We start from the raw sequence: 20,210 nt of genomic DNA, 5'->3' as shown, positions 1-20,210 counted from the left end.
AGTGCAACCAGGGCAGGAGGGAAAGGAGCCCAGTTAGTGGGCAGGGCTAACTAGACCCACGGCCAGCAGGACTCGCACCTTAAGGCCTTCCACCTTCAGGAAAATGGGTGGGGCTGTTTCCAGATCCCCTCGCACCCCGTCCTCTCTGTAAAGGTGCTCCTTTATGTTAACAGCCATGCCAGGCTGGAGGCTCAGCCCACGAGGGTTTTTCCTTTTGAAGTGTGAACAACTCCAGCAGTTTTCGAGCAAAGCAAAGGGAGAGATAGAAATGGGGCAATGAGAGAAAGAACGCACCAAGTGAACGCACTTCACTCTGAGTTCTTCTTCCCGAAGGTCTCTTTGGGGACGACTTCGCGAACATTTGCTGTGGACATGAGTCGCCAAACAGAAGACTCCCAGGACCGGGCCATCATCAAAATCGCAGCTCACTTACCAGACCTCATTGTCTACGGCGATTTCTCTCCAGAGCGACCCACTGTGAAATACTTCGATGGAGTCTTGATGTTTGTTGACATTTCAGGCAAGCACAGAAGGGATACTTCATGTGGGCGCTGTGGGTGGCCCAATGGTTAGGTGCTCAGCTACCAGCTGAAAGGCTGGCAGTTGGCATCCATCCAGATGCACCACAGAGGAAGGGCCCAGCTATCTGCTGCTGCCATGGCTCAGACTCCCGAGAACCCCACGGGGCACAGCTCTGCCCTGATCCACGCTAAGGCCACTGGTCGTTGTTGCTCATGTAGGTGAGCGGCAGACTCACATCAGTGTTCAGATACAGATCTTCCGTGCTGAATGGGGGTGGCGTTTTTGAGTTTCTGGGCTGTTATGGCAAATACTCTCTGCTGGGGAAAAAAAAGAAAGGGAACGAGGGGATATCCTATGACCTTTTCCTTACTTCAGTATCTCCAGTCAAGGGCAAACCTTAAGATGATCAAGGCCTATGCCTGGAACTTCAGGCCCCAGGGGTAAAACAGGACCTTTACCAAACCCTTATCCAGGAAACATAGGTCGAGGAAGCTGCATTCTGGCACTTGATAAGGAACTAAAGTCATTGTGAAGAAAATCTGCCAGTTCTTAGGAGGTTAGGCCCCTGCTCGCTAGCCAGTACCTTCCTCTTCTCCTGCCTCTGTTGGGCTCCCCCAAGCAGCCACGGAACCGAGCTGTGCACTCATTGCAGGTTTTACTGCGATGACTGAGAAGTTCAGCAGAGCGATGTATATGGACCGAGGGGCCGAGCAGTTGGTGGAGATCCTGAACCACTACATAAGTGCGATAGTGGAAAGTAAGTGCGTGCTTAGGTCCCTGCCTTCAGACTCTTCACGTCAGCTTTTCTTGTGTTCGCTGATTATAACCCGATGGAGCACAATTGCTTCCTCGTGAGATCAATCTCTTTTAAAATATGATATAATAGATATCAAACAATACAGTCAAACCTCACTAATGCAGTCTACTTGAGGGAAAAGATATTTTGCATTAATGAAAATCTAAATTACAGACTACTTTGAAAACAACTGTAGTAATAGCTCTTTTAGTTACAGTTAGTAACTCAAAATGTTAGAATCGATATTACTCAAATGTCATCATGAATATTTCTGTATAAATAGATAGGAGTTGTTTGTAATTAAGCTATCAGCAATTTGTCCCAAATGGCAGCTTCAGAAGTACTTATACCAAAAACAAAAACAAAAAACCCAAACTCACTGCCATTGAGCCAAATCCAACTCTGCTGCTAAGACAGAGCAGAACTGCCCTGGGGGGTTTCCATAACTGTTTATGTGAGTAAAGGCACAAGTCTGTCTCCTGAAGGCGGCTGGTGGTTTTGAACTGCTGACCTTGCAGTTAGCAGCCCAATTCATAACCACTATGCCACCAGAGCACCTACTGAAGCATTTATAACTAACTGAAAAGTTGGATCTCCTTTTCAATCTTTTCCCGCTATCTTATTTGCATTATTAATTTGAACTTGTATTCATTAATAAAATGATATACTCTATTAAGGTAAACTCTTGGTCTAATCTTTCATCAGCCTCAAGTTCCCTAGTAAATCTTGGATGGTGCAAACAGCACATTCAACTGTTAACCAAAAGATTAGAGAGTCTAGTTCACCCAAAAGCACCTTGGATGAGAGGCCTGGTGATCTATTCCCCAAAGAAATCAGCCATTGAAACTTCTATGGTGTACAGGACTACCCTGACACACATGGTATTACAGGAGTTGGAAGTGACTCAAGAGAAAATGCCTATTGTTTTTTTTTTTGTATTTTAAGTTTCCTTGAACAGATCCTGCCTCATTTGTCAGTTTGTCATATGGTGGTGATTTGCATGATGCTGTGAGGCTGGAAGCTATCCTACAATATTTCAAGCACCAGCAGGGTCACCCAACGTGAACAGGTTTCAGTGGAACTTTCAGACAAAGAATAGAAGGAGAAAGAGCAGGTGGTCCACTTCTGAAAACCATGTGCATATAGCAGCAAGACATTTTCTGATTTAGAGCCCAAGGATGAGCCTCTCAGATTTGAAGGGACTCACAGTGTGCCTGGGGGAGAGCTACTTTCTCCAAGTAGAGTGGACCTTAATGACATGGTTGGGACCTTCCTTTGCTAATGGGGCGTGACTCAGAATGAGCGGGAGTAGCTGGAGATACCCGTTAATGTGAAGTGTACAATGTATGAATGTGGGAATATTGGCAGTCATCAAAATGAAATTGAATACATAAAGATTGATATCAAGACATTTGTGAACTAAAATCCACTAGTACTGGCCATTTTGAATTCAATGATCACATGATTTACTCTGCAGAGAACAACAAATTCAAGAGCAATGACATTGCATTTGACCTCAAAAAGAGAAGATTTCAACATCTATCTTGAAGAACAACATTGAATGGGATAGAATAATATGCCTATATGCCTACAGGGAACACCATTTGTTAAAACTATTATTAAAATTTATACACCAACTAAAAACAATTATTAAGAAGTTGGATAATTCTACCAATGTATGCAGTCTGAAATCAATCAAACAGGCAATCAGGATGCATTTATAATTACTGGTGATTGGAAGAGTAGTCCTGGTGGTGTAGTGGTTACACACTTGGGTGCTAACTGCAAGGTCAGCAGTTCAAAACCACTAACCTCTCATTGGGAGAAAGACAAGGCTCTCTACTCCCATAAAGAGTTAGTGTCTCAGAAACACACAGGAACAATTTTACCCTGTGCTTTCGGGTAGCTGTGGACTAGAATTGACTCAATGGTAGTCAGTGTGAATATAGTAAATGGAATGCAGATAGTGCTGATACAAATGGTGCTGGAGATCGCAGGATAGAACTTTGCAAAATAAATTACTTCTTCATTGGAAATACTCTTTTCTTCCACAACATAAATAGCAACTATCTGTATAGACCTTGCCAAATGGAACACAAAGAAATAAAATAAACTACATCTGTGGGAAGAGGTGATGGAGCAGCTCGGTATCATCTGCTAAAATAAAGCCAAGGGACAACTATGAAACAGACCATCAATTGCTCATATGCAAGTTCAGATTGGAGCTGAAGAAAATGAAAACAAGTCAACAAAAGTCAAAACACAACCGCGAGTATATCCCACTTAAATTGAGAGACCATCTCAAGAACAGGTGTGTGGGGGATTGAGCTCACAAGTGACTGGAGACCAGGTGAGTTTGGCATCAAGAACATCATACATCATCTGATGTCCCTTGTGACCCATTTAAACATTTATTCTAGTTTTTAATCTCTGTTTTCTTTTCCATTGAAGTCATTCTCTATTTCACTTCATTATTGTTGTTAGTGTGTTTGATTGTTTGCATGTTTTTCTGTGTATGAAATCCAGGCTAGGTAAATCCAGAGAGTCAGTAAGTGGATTAATGGTTTCTTGAGGGCAAGGCAGGGAAGGCTTCAGGGAAATGGACAGCTAATGACAATGAGTACAAGAAAGAAGAAAATGTCCTAAAATTGATTGGGGCAGTGATTCCACAGCTCTTCTTCATATGACTGAACTATTGAATTAAAGGCCAATATAACTGTTTTTCAAAATCCCATTATTATGGGAGGGGATAGCCATCTCTGGGCCTCATCAAAAGCACTACCTTCCTTTTTCCTGTTTTTTCCCCATTCACAGAAATGAAGTATACCCACAATCTGTTTCAACACAGTTGAGTAGACGGGTTAAGTTGCTTGTCTGATATGACATCCTTGCTATACATCTATTCTCTGGTTTGCTGTTCTTTTGCCCCAAATTTTATTCCACTGGTAAAGAATGCATTTTTTATTAGCTTTAAGATATTGATTTAAGTTATTTCCTTTTTCCCCTTCAGAAGTGTTAATGTTTGGAGGAGACATCCTAAAATTTGCAGGTACGAGGGCTTACTGAGAGGGGGGAGGTGTGAGAAATGAGGGTTACCATGCCTGAGCTCCATCAAAGGAGGCACCAGAGAAAGTCGGGGCCAGGAAGGGGGCTGAAGAGTGTTTGCAAGTAAGCTTCTAGACAGAGTTCCTCCAAACGGATCCCCAGGGCAAGTCAGAAGAGCCCCATGTGTTCATCTCTTAAAGGTGATGCTCTGCTAGCCCTGTGGAAGGTGGAACGAAAGCAGCTGAAGAATATTATCACGGTGGTAATTAAATGTAGCCTGGAGATCCATGGATTGTTTGACACCCAGTTATCCGAAGAAGGCCTAGATATCCGGGTCAAGATAGGTAAGCATATATAAAGGAACAGATGTTTCACAGCTTGGAGTCCTGCCTCCTGAGGGGGATCTCTCTTCTAAGTTAAAAAAGGTGGATCACTGGCTCCACTATTGTGCCTAACATTTGGAATCAGGCTGAACAGAATGTGAATTTTGATCCTCTTTCACTTAGCAGTTAACTTTACTCCCTATTTCCATGAATACTGGGGTGGCACAAACAGGTCCACACTCAACTAAGAGTCAAAGGGCGGGCAATTTGAACTCCCCCAGAGATGCCTTGGAGGGCAGCCCTGAGAATCTGCTTCTGAAAGGCCTTCATCTTGAAAACTGTGTGGACCAGTCGATTCTGCCTGTATGTGGTCATCACTAGAGGGATCTACTTGGCAGTTAACAACAACAGATCAACACAAAGAATTAAGTTATAATAGTTGATGTCCTGCCTGACATGTGGTAATCACCCCCCAGACGCGATTGTAACTATGTTGTGAGTTGCCACCTAGTTGGTTCTAACTCCTGGTGACCTTGAGATAACAGAAGAGCTGCCCAGTCCTGTGCCACCCTCATGTGCCACCTCATGATCATCGGTATGCGGGAGCCCCTCGTTCCGGTTATATTCTTAGTGTGAGGATGATGACGATGATGATTGTCCTGCTTGTCAACTCTGTAGATCATTCAATACAGTAGAAAGTAACTTGTCATTACATAGATTCAGCGGGATTGTGAAACTGATCATCCTCCACATCATAAGGATGGTGTACAAAAAAAGGCTTAGTAGGTGAGGCCGCAGCACAGCTTCAGGTTCATAACTTCTTCTGTTCACAGATACAAGAGTCACAACATACATCTCCTTATTGCTCTTCAGACAGACCACACACTCTATCATGCTTACTTCTCCACGCTCCTCAGGGATAGACATTATGATAACATATTAAATGATAACCATTTAATAATGGGGGGACGATATCCTGAGAGGTCTGAATGTTCCGTGTCACCCAGAGTTTCCAGATGATTCAGTTGCTGTTTGATAGCTTCTGCCTAACGGAACTTGTAAACTCAGAATCCTGAAGTGTAGGAGCTGGTACAAGGCTCTGGAACCTTTTGAACATACACCACCTATTGAAATTATTCAAAATTTCCAAAAGAAGTTAAATGTGTTGTCAAAACATTAAGGTTATTAGGATACTAAACCTACTTCCCAAATTAATACTCCAGGAGTCTGATGTACTATCCTTCTTGAGAGTGATGGAGGCCCAAACCCCTTAAATATTCATACATATTGATTGGCATGGATTCCAGCACCTTCTCTTTAATGAGTCCAAGCATCAATGTGTTTCAGCTAGAAAATAAGAAATCACATGTTGTATCACAGGAAATCACCATGAACAACTCTTAGGCACAGCAGAGTAGAATGATTTAAAAAGGAAATTTTGATGATGATAATTGCAGTCATCTAAAGGAACTGTGTATCGCTTGTGACTCATTTATGCATATTTTATGTGCATGCCATATTTTACAATATGCTGTCTTCTGCTGGTCAGGTACCCAAATCTTCAGCTCCCACCTCTAGAGTCATAAAGTGAACACCTTTGGGATGGGACACCTGGTTATCTGAACGCCTACTCCCTCTTCCCACCCCGCTAATCATGACCTGAAATTCCACCCGAGCGGTTCTTCCTAGTTAAATCCTTAATCACTGATAAAAATCCTATTCTTCCCCAACTAGGGATGATTCAAGTTCTTATTATTGTCCTTAAATATAAATGAAGAAAAGGTCAAACAAATTTGGGGCTTGATAGAGCTGTGTTGAGAGATTAATGTCCTAAAGAGATGAAAGCTAGTGCTGAACTCCCCAGCTTGGTGGAAGGAGAGGTTTTGAAGGTGTGGAGCTGGATGAGGCATGCTTTGATCCCTGTGTAAATTTTAGAAGCTTAGAGTTTGCTCTGAAGCAATATAGTCACATCAAAGTTCTCAATTTTCAAAAAAAAAAGATTCTCAGTTTTCTAAGAACCAGTGCTGCTGAAGCATAACCCAGAACTTCTTGTACAAACCTGCTTGCCTTCTTGCCAGGATTGTCTGCTGGCCACATCAGCATTTTGGTCTTTGGGGATGAAACACGCAACTACTTTCTGGTGATTGGTCAGGCCGTGAATGATGTACGCTTTGCACAGAACATGGCCCACATGAATGAAGTCATTCTGTCACCAAACTGCTGGCAGCTCTGTGACCGGAACTTGATTGAAATTGAGAGAATTCCAGACCAGAGGGCAGTTAAGGTAGGTGGAGTGCTGACGCTTGCAGAAAGTTCTGGCAATCTACACCAGGGGCTTCCTGCCAAAAGAGTCACTAGGAAGACTGGCTCCCTGAAGCTGCTCGGCATAGGTTCCTTCTGGCTTTAGGCTTAGGAAGTCTTATCCAGATATATGCTCTGGAATGAGTAAAGTCTGGGAAAGTCAAAGAGGAAATAAGTAGGCTTCTCTCTGTGGGGAATTAAAGATGGAGGACTGGAGTAGGGAACTCTTGGGAAAACCAGTGGCCTTGCTCAGGAAACAGGGTTTCAGGGCTATCCATTAGGACCCGAAGGGAGGACTCTTGTAGACTGCCATTGACCCTCACTTCCACTAACCAAGGCCCTCAAGCAATACCTAGGAGTGCGGGGGTCACTGAGGGTGAAACATTGGGAAGGAGAAAGCATAGCCAAGTTCAGGAGCAGGAAAGGGAGAGAGAGAGGTCTTTTCCAAGGCCCTGCGTAGTAGAAAAAGCCTGGCTCAGATGAAAATTGAGCAGAACTGGCCTTGAGATCTGGCCAACTAGAGGGACTGTGCTTTGAAGGCATGGACTGGTAGTAGGCTGGAGAAACAAATCCATAGAAACTCATGTATAAGAGACTTTTATATAAAGGGTAATTGTACATTAAGAAAGCATTCAAACCCAGTTCACTTCAAGCCCATAAGTCCAATATTAGCCCATATGTCCAATACCAATATATATAAAGTCCTCTTCCGACTCACGAAACACATGCCATGATGCCAAGTGCAGGAAGATCACAGGCCAGTGGGTAGAAAGTTTTGGGATCCAGTGGCATTGTAAGCATGTCAGCACTGGCAGGGGTCTCCACTGGCTTCTCCAGTTCCCAGGGCACTGGGTCTATCAGCGTAGTATTGTCAGTAGAGCATCTCAGGGAGTGAGCCGAGGGAGAGTTTCTCGTCAGCTAGGATGTCTCACAGGGACTGAGCAGAGAAAGAGAGATGTCTCCCACCTCCAAGGAGAAAAATCAGGAATTCCCAGAATTCTCAGGAGAAGGCCATGCCCACACAAAGACCTCATTGGCTATGACCAGATTGACAGACTAGACTCCACCCCTTCACTGTTAATCCTCTCAAGTCCCAAATTGACACCAGATTATGTAACTACCACAGATGGGGAAGAGAACTATTGTGGGGAAGGAAGTGCATGGCAGACAGAAAGAAAGGGCAGAGTCCACGTGACTGCCGGGAGGCATTCACACACCCTCATCTGTCCTCCATTTCTCCCAGCACCCCCAGCAAACTTCAGCAACAGCATTAGCTGCATGGCCTAACCTGCTGACATCAATCCTTCATCCTTCTCTACTTCAACCATCCCTTATATAACCTTCCATTTTTTATTTCGAAGTAATTTTATAAAACTAGTAGCATTTTCTTATATCCTCTGCCCAGCTTCCTCTAATATTAAGCCTTGACAGAACTCCAGAGCTCAGTTGTTAGAACCAGCATGTTAATATTGGTACAACACTACTTACCAATTAGACTTTATTTGAATTTCACCATTTTCCCCGTAATGTCTTTTTAAAAATTTCTGGTCCAGGATCTCACATTCCAGTCCACAGCTGCTTTTACTTGGTCTCCTTACTTCTACGCCAGAGCTTCCGTCTTCCTTTGTCTCTCATGACTCCGAATACTTAAAAATATGTATTGATTAGTTCATTTGGCAAATGACCCACAGTTGATTTTGCCTGATGTTTTCTGATTAGGAGAGTAGAGCTAGCCTTATTTTTTGGCAAGAAATGATGTTTGCTATTTTTCGTGTGTGACACTGTGCTGGTTATTGTGCTACTGTATCTTATTACTAGTGATGTTTCTGTTGGGGGAGCACCCATCCCCTTTATCTTTTTTTATTCCTAAGAAAGAAACGATGTACAGTTGAACCAAGGTTTATTTGAATTAAACTGTTCTGAGCGCTCATGCCCTGGTCCAATGTGTGGATGTGGCAACATAGCATGTGGTTTCGCAGATTTCCATCCTGAAGACTAATCCCAAGGCCCGAGGTCAGGAGCTGTGTGCATAGCCACTGAAGGAGGAGCATCCCCCTTATCTAGCACAGAGAGAACAACATGCATTCAGACACCAATTACTTTCGCCTGGATCTCAGCTAGGAAGAGACTTGGTGGTTTGGCCAGTGCTGGAACATTTAGCAGCTCCTCACATATGAGTGACATTCCTATCACATATCCGTGACATTCCTATCACATATCCCACTCCTACTCCAGAAAGTGCAGTCTCTAAGCTGGATGAAAACACAGCAGAGATGCACATGGGTGGGTGCACAATGTGCCTGATTGATCCCTTCAAGCCTTTGTGGGCCTGGGACGTGGGTACGTTTAGACTAGTTCATCTCCTGAGCCCCTCCAAGGCTGTGAGTGGAAATCCCGAATCAGATTCCGAAAGGCATGCGCCCACATCAAAAGAAATGCAGGACAGAGGGGTCTTTGACAGGCTAGACTTTTTCGTTCTTGTGTGTACTTTTCTTATTTACCGAACTGCTTCGCCTGTGCCGCTCTGTGTTCTGCCTCATCCTCACTTGCTACTTTTCTTCTAGGTTTTAGAATGCACTGCCATGGCCACACAGGGCTCACAGACAGTGTGCACGGCTATGGGGTTTATGGTGGAAGCAATACAGGCAGAAATGCTCAAGATAGAGTTGTTCAGTGAGGACATGTTACAAAGTTCTTTCAGGATTGCCAATCAATACCCAAAGGGCAGGCCACTCTACTAAGTCCTAAAGCATTCAGCTCCTCCAACTTGTGGGTCAGCAAACCCAGCACCTCCCACGCCCCCACAAGCCGCACTCTGCTTTCCTTGCCCTGTGGATGGGAGCCCACCACTCTGCCTCGTGCCCTGGTGCTGCTGCTGCTCCTCTGTCACAACTTTGATGCCAAAGCTGTCTGCCGGCATCAAGGGAATTCACTGCACAGGTGCGTATCGGAATCCAGAGGCCACGCGTGCTCCCGGCTCTTTCTGGGAGTGAAATTCTCCCCTCCATATTCTCAGGTGGCTCATGCTATACGCGGCAGGATGGCCGCCCAATGAATCCCGATCACAATTACTCTCAAGGGAGTTCTATCATGTCTCCTGCCACTCTCTGACCCAGACCTAGCAGGCAAAGGCCCTTTGTTGGGAGTACAGAGACATAGGGCTGGAAGAGCCACTTGAAATAATACATTGTCCCCGCACCCTCCAGCCCGAGTTGTTACTAAGTAGTTGTAACCGAAAAGCACGAGTGATACTGAGTTTCTAAGTTAGGCTGCACAGAGTGGGGGAAGGCTTGGGCCTTGGAAAGCCTGAGACAATTTAGAGCCCCTACCCGGGTGGAGCAGTGTTAGCTCCTGGAGGGATGAAGGGCCACTGAAAAACAGGGTCTTGGCGTTTTGGGTTTGGGGAGACAACTCATCAATAAAAGCTGCATTGTTTTATGATTTAAAAAAATAACGAAGAAGAATATTCTGAGGGTGGAAAAGTACTTCCATTTGCCCTCTGCAATGGCCCTGTGTGCATACTGAAGATTGAAATCTGAATGAATGGAGAGATATTTTCGTGTGAACCCGTCCCGTTGGATGACCTAGAATGGTTAAGGGTGCCATTTAATGTTTGCCATGAGCTGTACGTTCAAACATAGACTGTCCTGCTGAGAAATGACACGCAAAGGGCCAGCCAACCCTCAGAATTCCTCAAACCTTCTCTTTTTATTTAGGTTAACTTCTTGAAACCACCCTCTAGTTTCAATTTTGATGAATTTTTCACAAAGTGTATGAATTTCATGGAAAATTATCCTTCTGGAGATCACAAAAGTAAGTACCCAAGAGCCTCTGCTCTCCAGTGATCCCTTGGGTGTTCTATCAGGGTCAGCTGCTCCCTTACAGTCGTCTAGGCTCCTCCACACATCTCCCCGAACCTTCCTGGCACCCAAAGGGAACCTGGAACAGCAATTCTAAACACAGCCCTCCTGCAACCCTCCACCCCTCCCTCTGCGCTGACTGCCTTCCTTCAACTTCCAAACATTTACAAGTCTTCCCCATAATCAAAAATAAATCAAACTTTCCACCTTACTTTCCCCTCCGAGCCGTCACCTTCAAACATTTCCAATGAGTACCCATGTCCCTCTTCTCCCCCTCAGGCATTTATTCACCTAATAAGCAGTGCATGTACCCCAGGGGCTCTGTGTTCCTCTGCTCTTCAGTCCAGTCCTGAAATGTAGCTTCTACCTGCTTGCCCTCCTGTTCTACTTCCTGAAACTGTATCAAGGCTTAGATCGATTAGATCAACACCATCATCTTCCCAAAACAGATAACCTCTTTCTAGGCTTTGCCTTTAGATGATTCTCCCATTTTAGACACTACCTTCGCCTCTTGTCTTGGCTTCAAGAACATTCTTCTTTGCTAATTTTTCTCTTATCCTTAAAACCATCCATTTTCAATGCCCTTTGCTGACTCCTTCCTATTCCTATTTAAGAATGTTGGCGATGCCAGGGCTCTTCCTTGACCTTCTTTCTCCTTTATTGATTTCTTGGTGAATCATCCATTTATGCGTCCCTTCCACACAGCCCCAGCAGGGCCAGAACTAGGAAGAATCAATGAGAAAGCACACAATTTAAGGAGGCACTTTCTCTCAAGGTCTTCTGTGAGATATTTGTGTCACTCGAGTGCTGACCAGAAAGGTCAGAATTCACCCCGACTGTTGTCCTGAATTTGAAGTTGATAAATAAATAACTCTCCAAGACATATCTCCACCAGGTGTCAAACAGCCATTCCAAAATTAGCCTGTCTGAAGTCCTAATTGACGATGTTTCCCTAAAACCTAGTTCTTCTTCCAATCCAGAAACATCAGAAACACCTGCGAATCCTTCATTTTCCTCATCATTTATATGTAAGACATGAGTATTTTGAACAGTACTATAAATAGTAATTTGTACTTTTACAAAGCTGTAATAAGTAACAGGAGAGGGGCAAGTCTGTAGAAACATTGACCAGGAAAGATGACGAATTCCGGAAGATCCAGAGATAGAGGAGAAAGCCCAGCAAAACTACCTTCTTTTTGAGCTACAGCTACCCCACCCCAGCTCCTAAATCTTAATGACGGCTTGTGTATAGGATTTCTGGAGGCATCCTTTGGGGCTATACCTCTCCATCTCCATGGCCACGGTTACCACACACTTGCCTTTCCACACACTTGCCTTCTTCCTCCTTGCCTCTTAGCCCAGTTTCTGCCAGGGCTTTGCTTCATCAATGATACTGGCACGACTCCCAGCCCAGGTGGAGTCTTAGACTTTTAACACACTGTGCTCATTTTTTAGCTTACTTCCATTTTTAGCACACCCGCCTCAATTCTCTTAGCAAAATGCCATAAATCATTCAAAGTCCACTTAATTACCTACTTCTCCTAAAAAGCCATTTCTGGTCAAACCGGTTTCTTTTGGTCATTTCTCCTTCTTAGTCTCCCTGGTTCCTGTCCCTTATAAGCCATAAGCCATTTGGCCTACATTTTCCCTCAAACTTTTACATGCATGTTCTATTTGAACATCCAGTGACACAGTCAATTCCTTAAAGGAAAAACCCAGGTGTCCAAGTTAGTTTTTCTCTCTCTCACAGTATTTAACACGACATTTTAAATACACGAGGTGATCGATCAGTAAACACTTTCAAAATGGAATTTGCTCCTTGACTTACATCCCTTTCAGCCTAAGTTTTATTTCTTTCTTGATATTAGTTTCAATTTTTCACACGATAGTTATTCTGTTTCCTGCTGAAAATGTCTCATTATGTCTCCCTCCTTAGTTTCTTTCTTTCTTTAACTTCTCCCATCAGTCTGTCCTAGAGCATGGAATTATCAGCCATGGTAGTGAAGGGGACCATAGAGCTAATGAAGCCCAATTACTTTGCCCCCAGATGTGAAGATGGAGTACTATCGGTGCAGTAAAGTGACCGGTCCAGTATCTCCCAGTGAGTTTCTAGAAAACTTAGAGTCAGAGAGCAGTCTCCTGGCTCAGGCCTGCTGCTCTTTCACCTCTCTCGGTCTTTACGTGCAGTTCCATCCTCCTCTACTGTCATTCCCTCATCTCCCCGTTCCCATCTCCTCTGAAGAGCTGTCCACATCCCAAAGTGTGGTGTAACTGGAACAGCGTTTTAAGCTACATCCAACTGAATTTTGGGAAGCCCGAAACTTTCTAAGTACTCCTCATGGAATTCCCTTTGACCTATTTGGCCACCTGGTTTCTCACAGTTCCCTGCCTGAACTGTGAGGAACAATTCCCAAGGGAACGGAGATTTGGGGAGCTTCTCTGTGTAGTTGCAGGGCCAAACCTCCCTCCCTGAGCCTGACCCTTTCTTCTACCCTCTCAGACCTCCTGAGGCTGGCGTGCATGCTGGAGTCTGACCCGGACATGGAGTTGTCCCTACAAAAGTACATAATGGAAAGCATCTTGAAGCAGGTACTTTCATAACTGGACTCGCTGACTGTTGGGGTGTTGGGGGGCTTGGAGAGGAGACGAATCAAGAAAACCAGCAGCCAGTAAAATGTTCCATTGAAATAAAAAGACATAGCGTTGACATTCTCTATGTGTAAACCCAAACCCAAACCACTGCCCTCAAGTCAATTCTGACTCCTAGTGACGGCATAGGTCGGAGTCAAACTGCTCGGTAGGGTTTCTGACATGGCAGATCTTCATGGGAGCAGACAGCCTCTCCTCCGGCTCCCAGGGAACCTCTGGGGGAATCTTTGAATTCCTGGGTGGAACAAATTCTTTAGTACTAACCTACTTAACCGAAAGATTGGATATTTGCATTCATCCAGAGGGCCCCCGTGATCTGCTTCCCAAACATCACAGCTGGAAGACCCTTATGGCTCTCTGGTCTACCCTGAACATGGGGTTGCCAGGAGTTGGAATCGGCTCCATGACCACAATTGGGTTTTTATTTGTTTCATTCACAAACTATACCTCGAAAACAGGCATCAACTAGGATTGTATTGCTTCACGCAATGTGGGAAAATGGGAATGTCCTCAATATATAAACATATAAAGTATCAAGTGGATGTGCACTGGTACGCTTTTTCTCAGTCATTTGCAGTGCATCTCAAGCTTTACATTTTAACAGCACACTCCAAGCGCTCAAGTAGAAAGTAAATGTCTAGAAAATAATGATGTATGTACAAATGTACAAATATGCTTGATATGGATTGTTATAAGAGCTGTAAGAGCCTCCAGTAAAATGATCTTTTAATTTTAGAAATGTTTTTAACAACACAGGTAATCTGACTTCACCTCTGCCCCTGCCAAAGCTTTTCCTCTTTATTCCATAAGCTCCAGTTTCTCTCAAATGCATTCATTCATGTCAATTATTGCTCGTATCGCACTCATTATATGCCAAGCATTCTGCCATTTTGTGTGTGCGTTCTTTAAAATCCTGGGGAGATATTTTAATCCTCATCTTATGTATGAGAACACTGAGACCCAGAATTATGTCAGGGATCCTCTTGAACTGCAGGTACGCTTTGAACTCTGGTCTGGATAAACTCAGCATTTTTGCACCAGTTATCCAATGCTGGTAATGCAGTGTATTGCAGTTAAGCACTCAGGTGTTAACTGGAAGTTCGTCTATTTGAACCCACCAGCAACTCCACAGAGGAGGACATAGCAATCTGCTTCTATAAAGATTCTAGCCTTGGAAACTCTCTGATACAGTTCTACTCTGTCCTACAAGGTCACTGTGAGTTAGAATGGAGCCCATGACAATGTATTTGGGTTTCCCCACCCTCCTAATATATGCCAGTTTTCATCTGTAATCTGGTCAAATTACCATTGTTTCCTAGAGGAAATCTTCATCGGACAAGCCTGACCAGTGGGTAGTGGCTTTCAGAGTGTGGATTGAAGAGAATGCATCCCTACACCTTTAGCTTAATTTAAAAACAGACCTCTTATAATGCCTACAATTGTTTTGGTTCCTGAAGGTTTTTAATCCACAAGCCCACACCATGTGCCTCGCCCACATCTCCAGGAGATATAATACATTTTGCTTCATCAGCTGCCAGCAGCAGGAGCAAAGTCTATAAGAACAGAATCTAAGACGGGAACCTTGTGAGGGACTGGGAAAATTATAGGCAGGAATAACTGACAACTGGTGAAGATATACAGATAGGGATGTCGCAAGGAAGCAAAGGACAAACCATCACAGTTTTTAAGGGTTGCCCCTTCACCTCTTCTGCTTAGCTGTCACTTTGTTGGACTGTGGTGGCTAACAGGGTACTGTGATGCTGGAAGCTACACCACCAGTATTTCAAATCCCAGTAGGTTCATCCATGGTGGATAGATTTCAGCAGAGCTTCCAGACAGGAAGCATGAAGATGTAGTCCACTTCTGAAAAAGTAACCATTGGAAACCTTATAAATAGCAGCAGAACTGAAGATGATGTAGTGGTTGACAGAGGGACTGAAGATGGTCCCAATCAGGTTGGAAGCCACTCAAAATACAACCGGGGAAGAGCTGCCTCCCAAAGTAAAGTTGACTTTAATGAGGTGAATTGAGCAAAGCTTTGGGGACCATCATTTGCTGATGAAGAGGCTGCAAACATTCATTAGTTATTGGAACATGAATATATGAATCTAGGAAAACTGGAAGTAGTAAAAAATGAATTGGATCACATAAAGAGCAATACCCAAGGCATTAGTGAGCTGAAATGGACTGATATTGGCCATTTCGAATCAGGCAGAAAGATGCCTACTATGCCACAAATTGAAGATATATGGTGCTGCAATCATCATCAAAAAGAACATTTCAAGATCTATCCTGAATTACAAAGACTGTCAGTGATAAGGTTAATAGACACATCTATCTACAAGGAAAACTAGCAAATAAAACAATTGCTCAAATGTACTAAATGACCACTATAATTAATAATAAAGAAATTGAAGCATTCTATCAAATGCTACGGTCCAAAATCGATCAAACATTCCATCAAGATGCATTAATAATTATTGGTGATTAGAATGCAAAAATTGGAAACAAAGTGGAAGGACCAGCAATTGGAAAATACGGTATTAGTGATAGAAATTAAATGAGATTATATATAATTTGCAATACTAGTGGCTTATTCATTGCAAATACCTCTTTTCCAAAATATTGTACACACTGAAGCTGTACATGTGGACCTCACCCAATGGAGCATTTAAGAATCCAATTGACTTTGGATAGAGATGATGGAGAAGCTCCATGGCATTAGCGAAGACATGGCCAGTGTGGAACAGACCATCGGAACTCATGTAACTTCAGGTTGAAGCTGCAGAAAATGAGAACAAGTCCATGAGAGTCAGATGATGACTTTGACTTGTCCCACCTGAATGCAGAGAGCATCTCCAGAATAGATTTGATACATTAAATAGTAATGGCCAAAGACCAGAGGACTTGTGAGATAGTATCCAAAACATCATAGGTGAAGAAAGCAAAAGATCATTTTAAAAGACCAGAAAGGGAGCTGATGATATCAGAAAAGACTCTGAAATTTGCTCTTGAACGTAGAGAAGTTAAAGCTACTAGGAGAGATGATAAAGTAAAAGCTGAATAGAAAATGTAAGAAACATAAAGTATTATAATGAATGATGTAAAGAACTGGAAGGAAGTAAAAAGGAAAGAATGTGCTTAGCATTTCTCAAGCTGAAAGAACTGTAGAAAATATGCAAGCCTCAAGTTGGAATATTGAAGGCTTGTGTGAGGAAAAAAATAGAAGATTGTATTGTGAATCGGATGGCAGTTTACAGAGAGGGTCATCCGTTTTCATTCAAGAATTCATACACATGTTGTAATGTACTTATCCCCTGCCTTTCTGCTTCCTGTTTCCATTCCTCTTTCTTCCCTCACCCTTCTGAACTTTGTCCTTGGGTCAATGCTGCCCTTTAAACTCAAACAGTTGGTCATTTAAAGGGCTGCATCCCTCGCTCGTGTTACCTGTTCCTGTGACCGACCGACCTATTGTTTGCCTGAACAGCCGCAGGGTGTTCCACAAGTCTCCTTCTTACCCAGTTCCTTTTATGATTTTACATTTTGTTCCACCTTTTGCTCCCACTCGGTTGAGAGCCTGCTAGTGGGATTCCCTTCAGAGCAGTCGGAGTAGCAGCCAGGCACTCCTGATGTTTGCATGTTCTATTCGTCCAGTGGACTGATTGTTTTCAGGGGTCTTCGGTGTTTGCCACCCTTTGAATTGGAATCCACACGATAGCAGTAAGTGGGGTGTTCCTGGTTTTCTTTTCCCTGGACAGCGAGAGACTGATAGTTGTACATGAGATAGACACGCACAAGCTTTTCAAACCTCAGTCATTACTCACCAAAATCTGCTGTAGAACACACTGTGCCTATGGACTAGTTTATACCAATTGACCTTGGTGTCTTTGAAGCTATAGTCCTGAGCGCAGTGATTCATGCCCTAAAGGTGCTTAGTTATGCATAAGAAGTTTTCATAACTTTGTTCTCTGTACACTCCACTACATTCGTGGGTACTTTTGCAGCATAGGTAAATACCCATGTGCAAATATACTCTGCCAAGTCTCTGCATATTTGTGAGTGTGCTCCCAATGTCCTTCCCACACAGCCTTGCTTGTGAAAGTGAAGGGGGCATGAACCACTTACAGGCAAAGAGGTCCTCCAATTGGACCAATGGGAAACATCATAATAAATAGAGAGAATTAATTGTATGAGCCCCAATAAAATGATTAAATTTAAAAAAAGATATTATAAAGAATTCAGAAATTCACAATTATATTAAGATGTTTTAACTTAAGAATAAAGAAAAATTGAGCAATGAAAAAAAAACAAAAAGAGTAAGCCATCAAAGGAGTCAAAAAATAATAATAGAGAAAATATTGATTGTTGCTGATTTCATTTTACTTGGGCCCACAATCAACGCTCATGGAAGAGAAGCCAAGAAATCCAAAGATGTATTACATTGAACAAATTATCAAAAGGTGTCTGTCTTTAAAGTCTTTAAAATTAGAGACCAAACATATCACTTTAAGGACTAAGGTGCATCTGACCAAAGGCACGCTATTTCCCGGCGCCTCAGATCCACGTGGAAGCTGGACAGTGAATAAAGGACATCCAGAACGAAGTGCTGCATTTGGACGATGGTGTGGGCAAGGACTAGTGAATGTTCCATGCACTGCCAGAAGAGGGGAACCCCTCCTGCTTGGAAGAAGCACAGCTTCGAAGCGACCGTGGCAAAACTTAGTCTCACATACCTTGAGCATATTACCGGGAGAGACCCGCCCCTGGAGAAGGCTATCAGGCTTAGTAAAGTAGAGTGTCTATGAAAAATAGAAAGCTCCTCAGATGGATTGGCACAGTGGCTGCAACAGTGGGCTCAAACACAGCAACAATTGCGGGGATGGCACAGGACTGAGCTCTGTTGTATTGCACATAGGTCACTGTGAGTATAAACGGACTCAATGGCATCTAACGACAACCATACCTCGCATGCAGTAGATGCTAGAAATACTGTGGTTTCCGAACCCAAATCAAGAGTACATGAAAACAATTGGAAATTTGTTTTAATGCATTTATATGAAAAATAAAAGAAACATGCATTGGTTAAGGAGAAATTATTAAATCACCTTTCATGAAAAGGACAACTTTATCTGAAACCAGGCCTAGCCAGCCAGTTAGGAAGCACAACTACTGCATTCCCGGTGGGCAGTGGTTCCCTCTTTCATCTAGAAGGCTGCTTCGGGGTGCCAACAGAGAATCGGACACTTGTATGCTATTTGGGGCAGAAAATGCAATGATTTTTCCCATCGGTGTGCTATGTACTTGGCTTAACAAAATCAGGGATATGGATGGGCTAAAACAATTTGGATACACTCTCTTGTCCTTTTCCTGTGCCTGTTCTGTGTAGCTTTGGAGAGAGGGGAGCTAGGTGAAATCGACAGCTCAGAGAGGCTGGGGGAAATGGTAGCGAGACTGTTGGACTAGAACTGGATTCTGTTTTGCTAGTCTCACTCTGTGATCTTGGGAAATATTTGTTACTTTCCCATGCTTCAGTCACCTCATCAATAAAATGGGAATTCCAACTCATGGCCACCCTATTGGGTAAAGTGGAACTATCCTGTGGAGTTTCCCAAGCTATAATCTTTACAAAAGCAGACTGCCACAGCTTTCTCCCATGGAGTGGCTGGTGGGTTCGAACCTCCAACTTTTTTTTAGCAGCAGAGTGCTTTACCACTATACAAGCAGGTGCCCTCAAAGCAGCATAGAACATGCAAATACTCTACAAGGTGCTGGGCTATGAAAATATTAGGGTGAAGTACTTGGCATGGTATTCTTTTCCTAAATGATAAAAACAGAGGGCCAGGAGGAGCAGTGATGGTGTCTGTAATTGCGATGGCTCATACTGGCATGAGGGAGCTAGCAGTTGGGGCAAGAGAGTGGTTGTTGGTAAAAAAATTCCCAGTGGTGGTTGGCCCAAAAAGTTCAAGTCCCCACGGAGAGAGATTTTGATCATTGTTCTCTCCATTTCTATCTGTCCTTTCTGAACTGGCTTTGCCAGGTTGTAACTCACACACTGGTAACTTCATTTTCCCCAGAGAAGCTCAGAAGTCTCATTTCCCCCAAGATGGGATGTGGATGGGGGTGTCCTGTGTGGAAGGGGCAACGGCCAAGCACACAAGCTCAAGGAAACTTTCTAATTTGCAGATCGATGACAAACAGCTTCAGGGTTATTTGTCTGAGCTTCGCCCGGTGACAATCATGTTTGTGAACCTGATGTTTAAGGACCAAGACAAACCAGAGGACATAGGCCAGGCCATCCAGGATTCCTGTGTGCACATCACTTCTGTCCTGAGGATCTTCCGAGGCCAAATCAATAAAGTCTTCATGTTTGACAAGGTATATGTGAGCCAAGGGGTAGCGGCATATCGATTGTTTGAGGTCAACATTCTAAATACTAGCTTACATGATAGATATAGAACTTACTTGTGCCAGGTATTGTTCTTAACACAACATATCGTAAATGTTTTGGTTCCCGTGACTACTTTAAGAGGCATAATATTGTCATCCCAATTTCATGAATGAGAGATGAGGCAAGATCAAGTTTTGCTCATGGTCATCCAGCTAGTAAATAATGGCACTGGGAGTCAAACCCAAGCTGTCTGCCTTCCTACTCTGTGTTCTTACCACTATGCCCTACTGCTGGTCACTGTATATGTATAAGTATCTCTCCAGTTG

The 20,210-nt window shown here is 43.5% G+C and overlaps 1 protein-coding gene across 1 annotated transcript in view; it reads left to right on the top strand.

Moving 5' to 3' along the window:
• Positions 1 to 372: 372 nt before the first annotated feature.
• Positions 373 to 20,210, top strand: part of ADCY10 (adenylate cyclase 10) — a 98,069-nt gene continuing 78,231 nt past the window's right edge. Inside the window, exons 1-8 of the mRNA XM_004706750.1 lie at positions 373 to 520; positions 1,175 to 1,279; positions 4,329 to 4,367; positions 4,564 to 4,707; positions 6,765 to 6,970; positions 10,704 to 10,800; positions 13,348 to 13,436; positions 19,680 to 19,871. Of these exons, the coding sequence (XP_004706807.1) occupies positions 373 to 520; positions 1,175 to 1,279; positions 4,329 to 4,367; positions 4,564 to 4,707; positions 6,765 to 6,970; positions 10,704 to 10,800; positions 13,348 to 13,436; positions 19,680 to 19,871 (1,020 nt within the window). The remainder of the gene's footprint in view (positions 521 to 1,174; positions 1,280 to 4,328; positions 4,368 to 4,563; positions 4,708 to 6,764; positions 6,971 to 10,703; positions 10,801 to 13,347; positions 13,437 to 19,679; positions 19,872 to 20,210) is intronic.

The sequence above is a fragment of the Echinops telfairi genome, unplaced genomic scaffold, assembly GCF_000313985.2.
Source record: "Echinops telfairi isolate 266 unplaced genomic scaffold, ASM31398v2 ScPeMD7_7424;HRSCAF=8462, whole genome shotgun sequence".
Classification (NCBI taxonomy): domain Eukaryota; kingdom Metazoa; phylum Chordata; class Mammalia; order Afrosoricida; family Tenrecidae; genus Echinops; species Echinops telfairi.
Note: the sequence above shows the minus strand (reverse complement) of the source record. Positions and strands in the feature narration are given on the sequence as shown.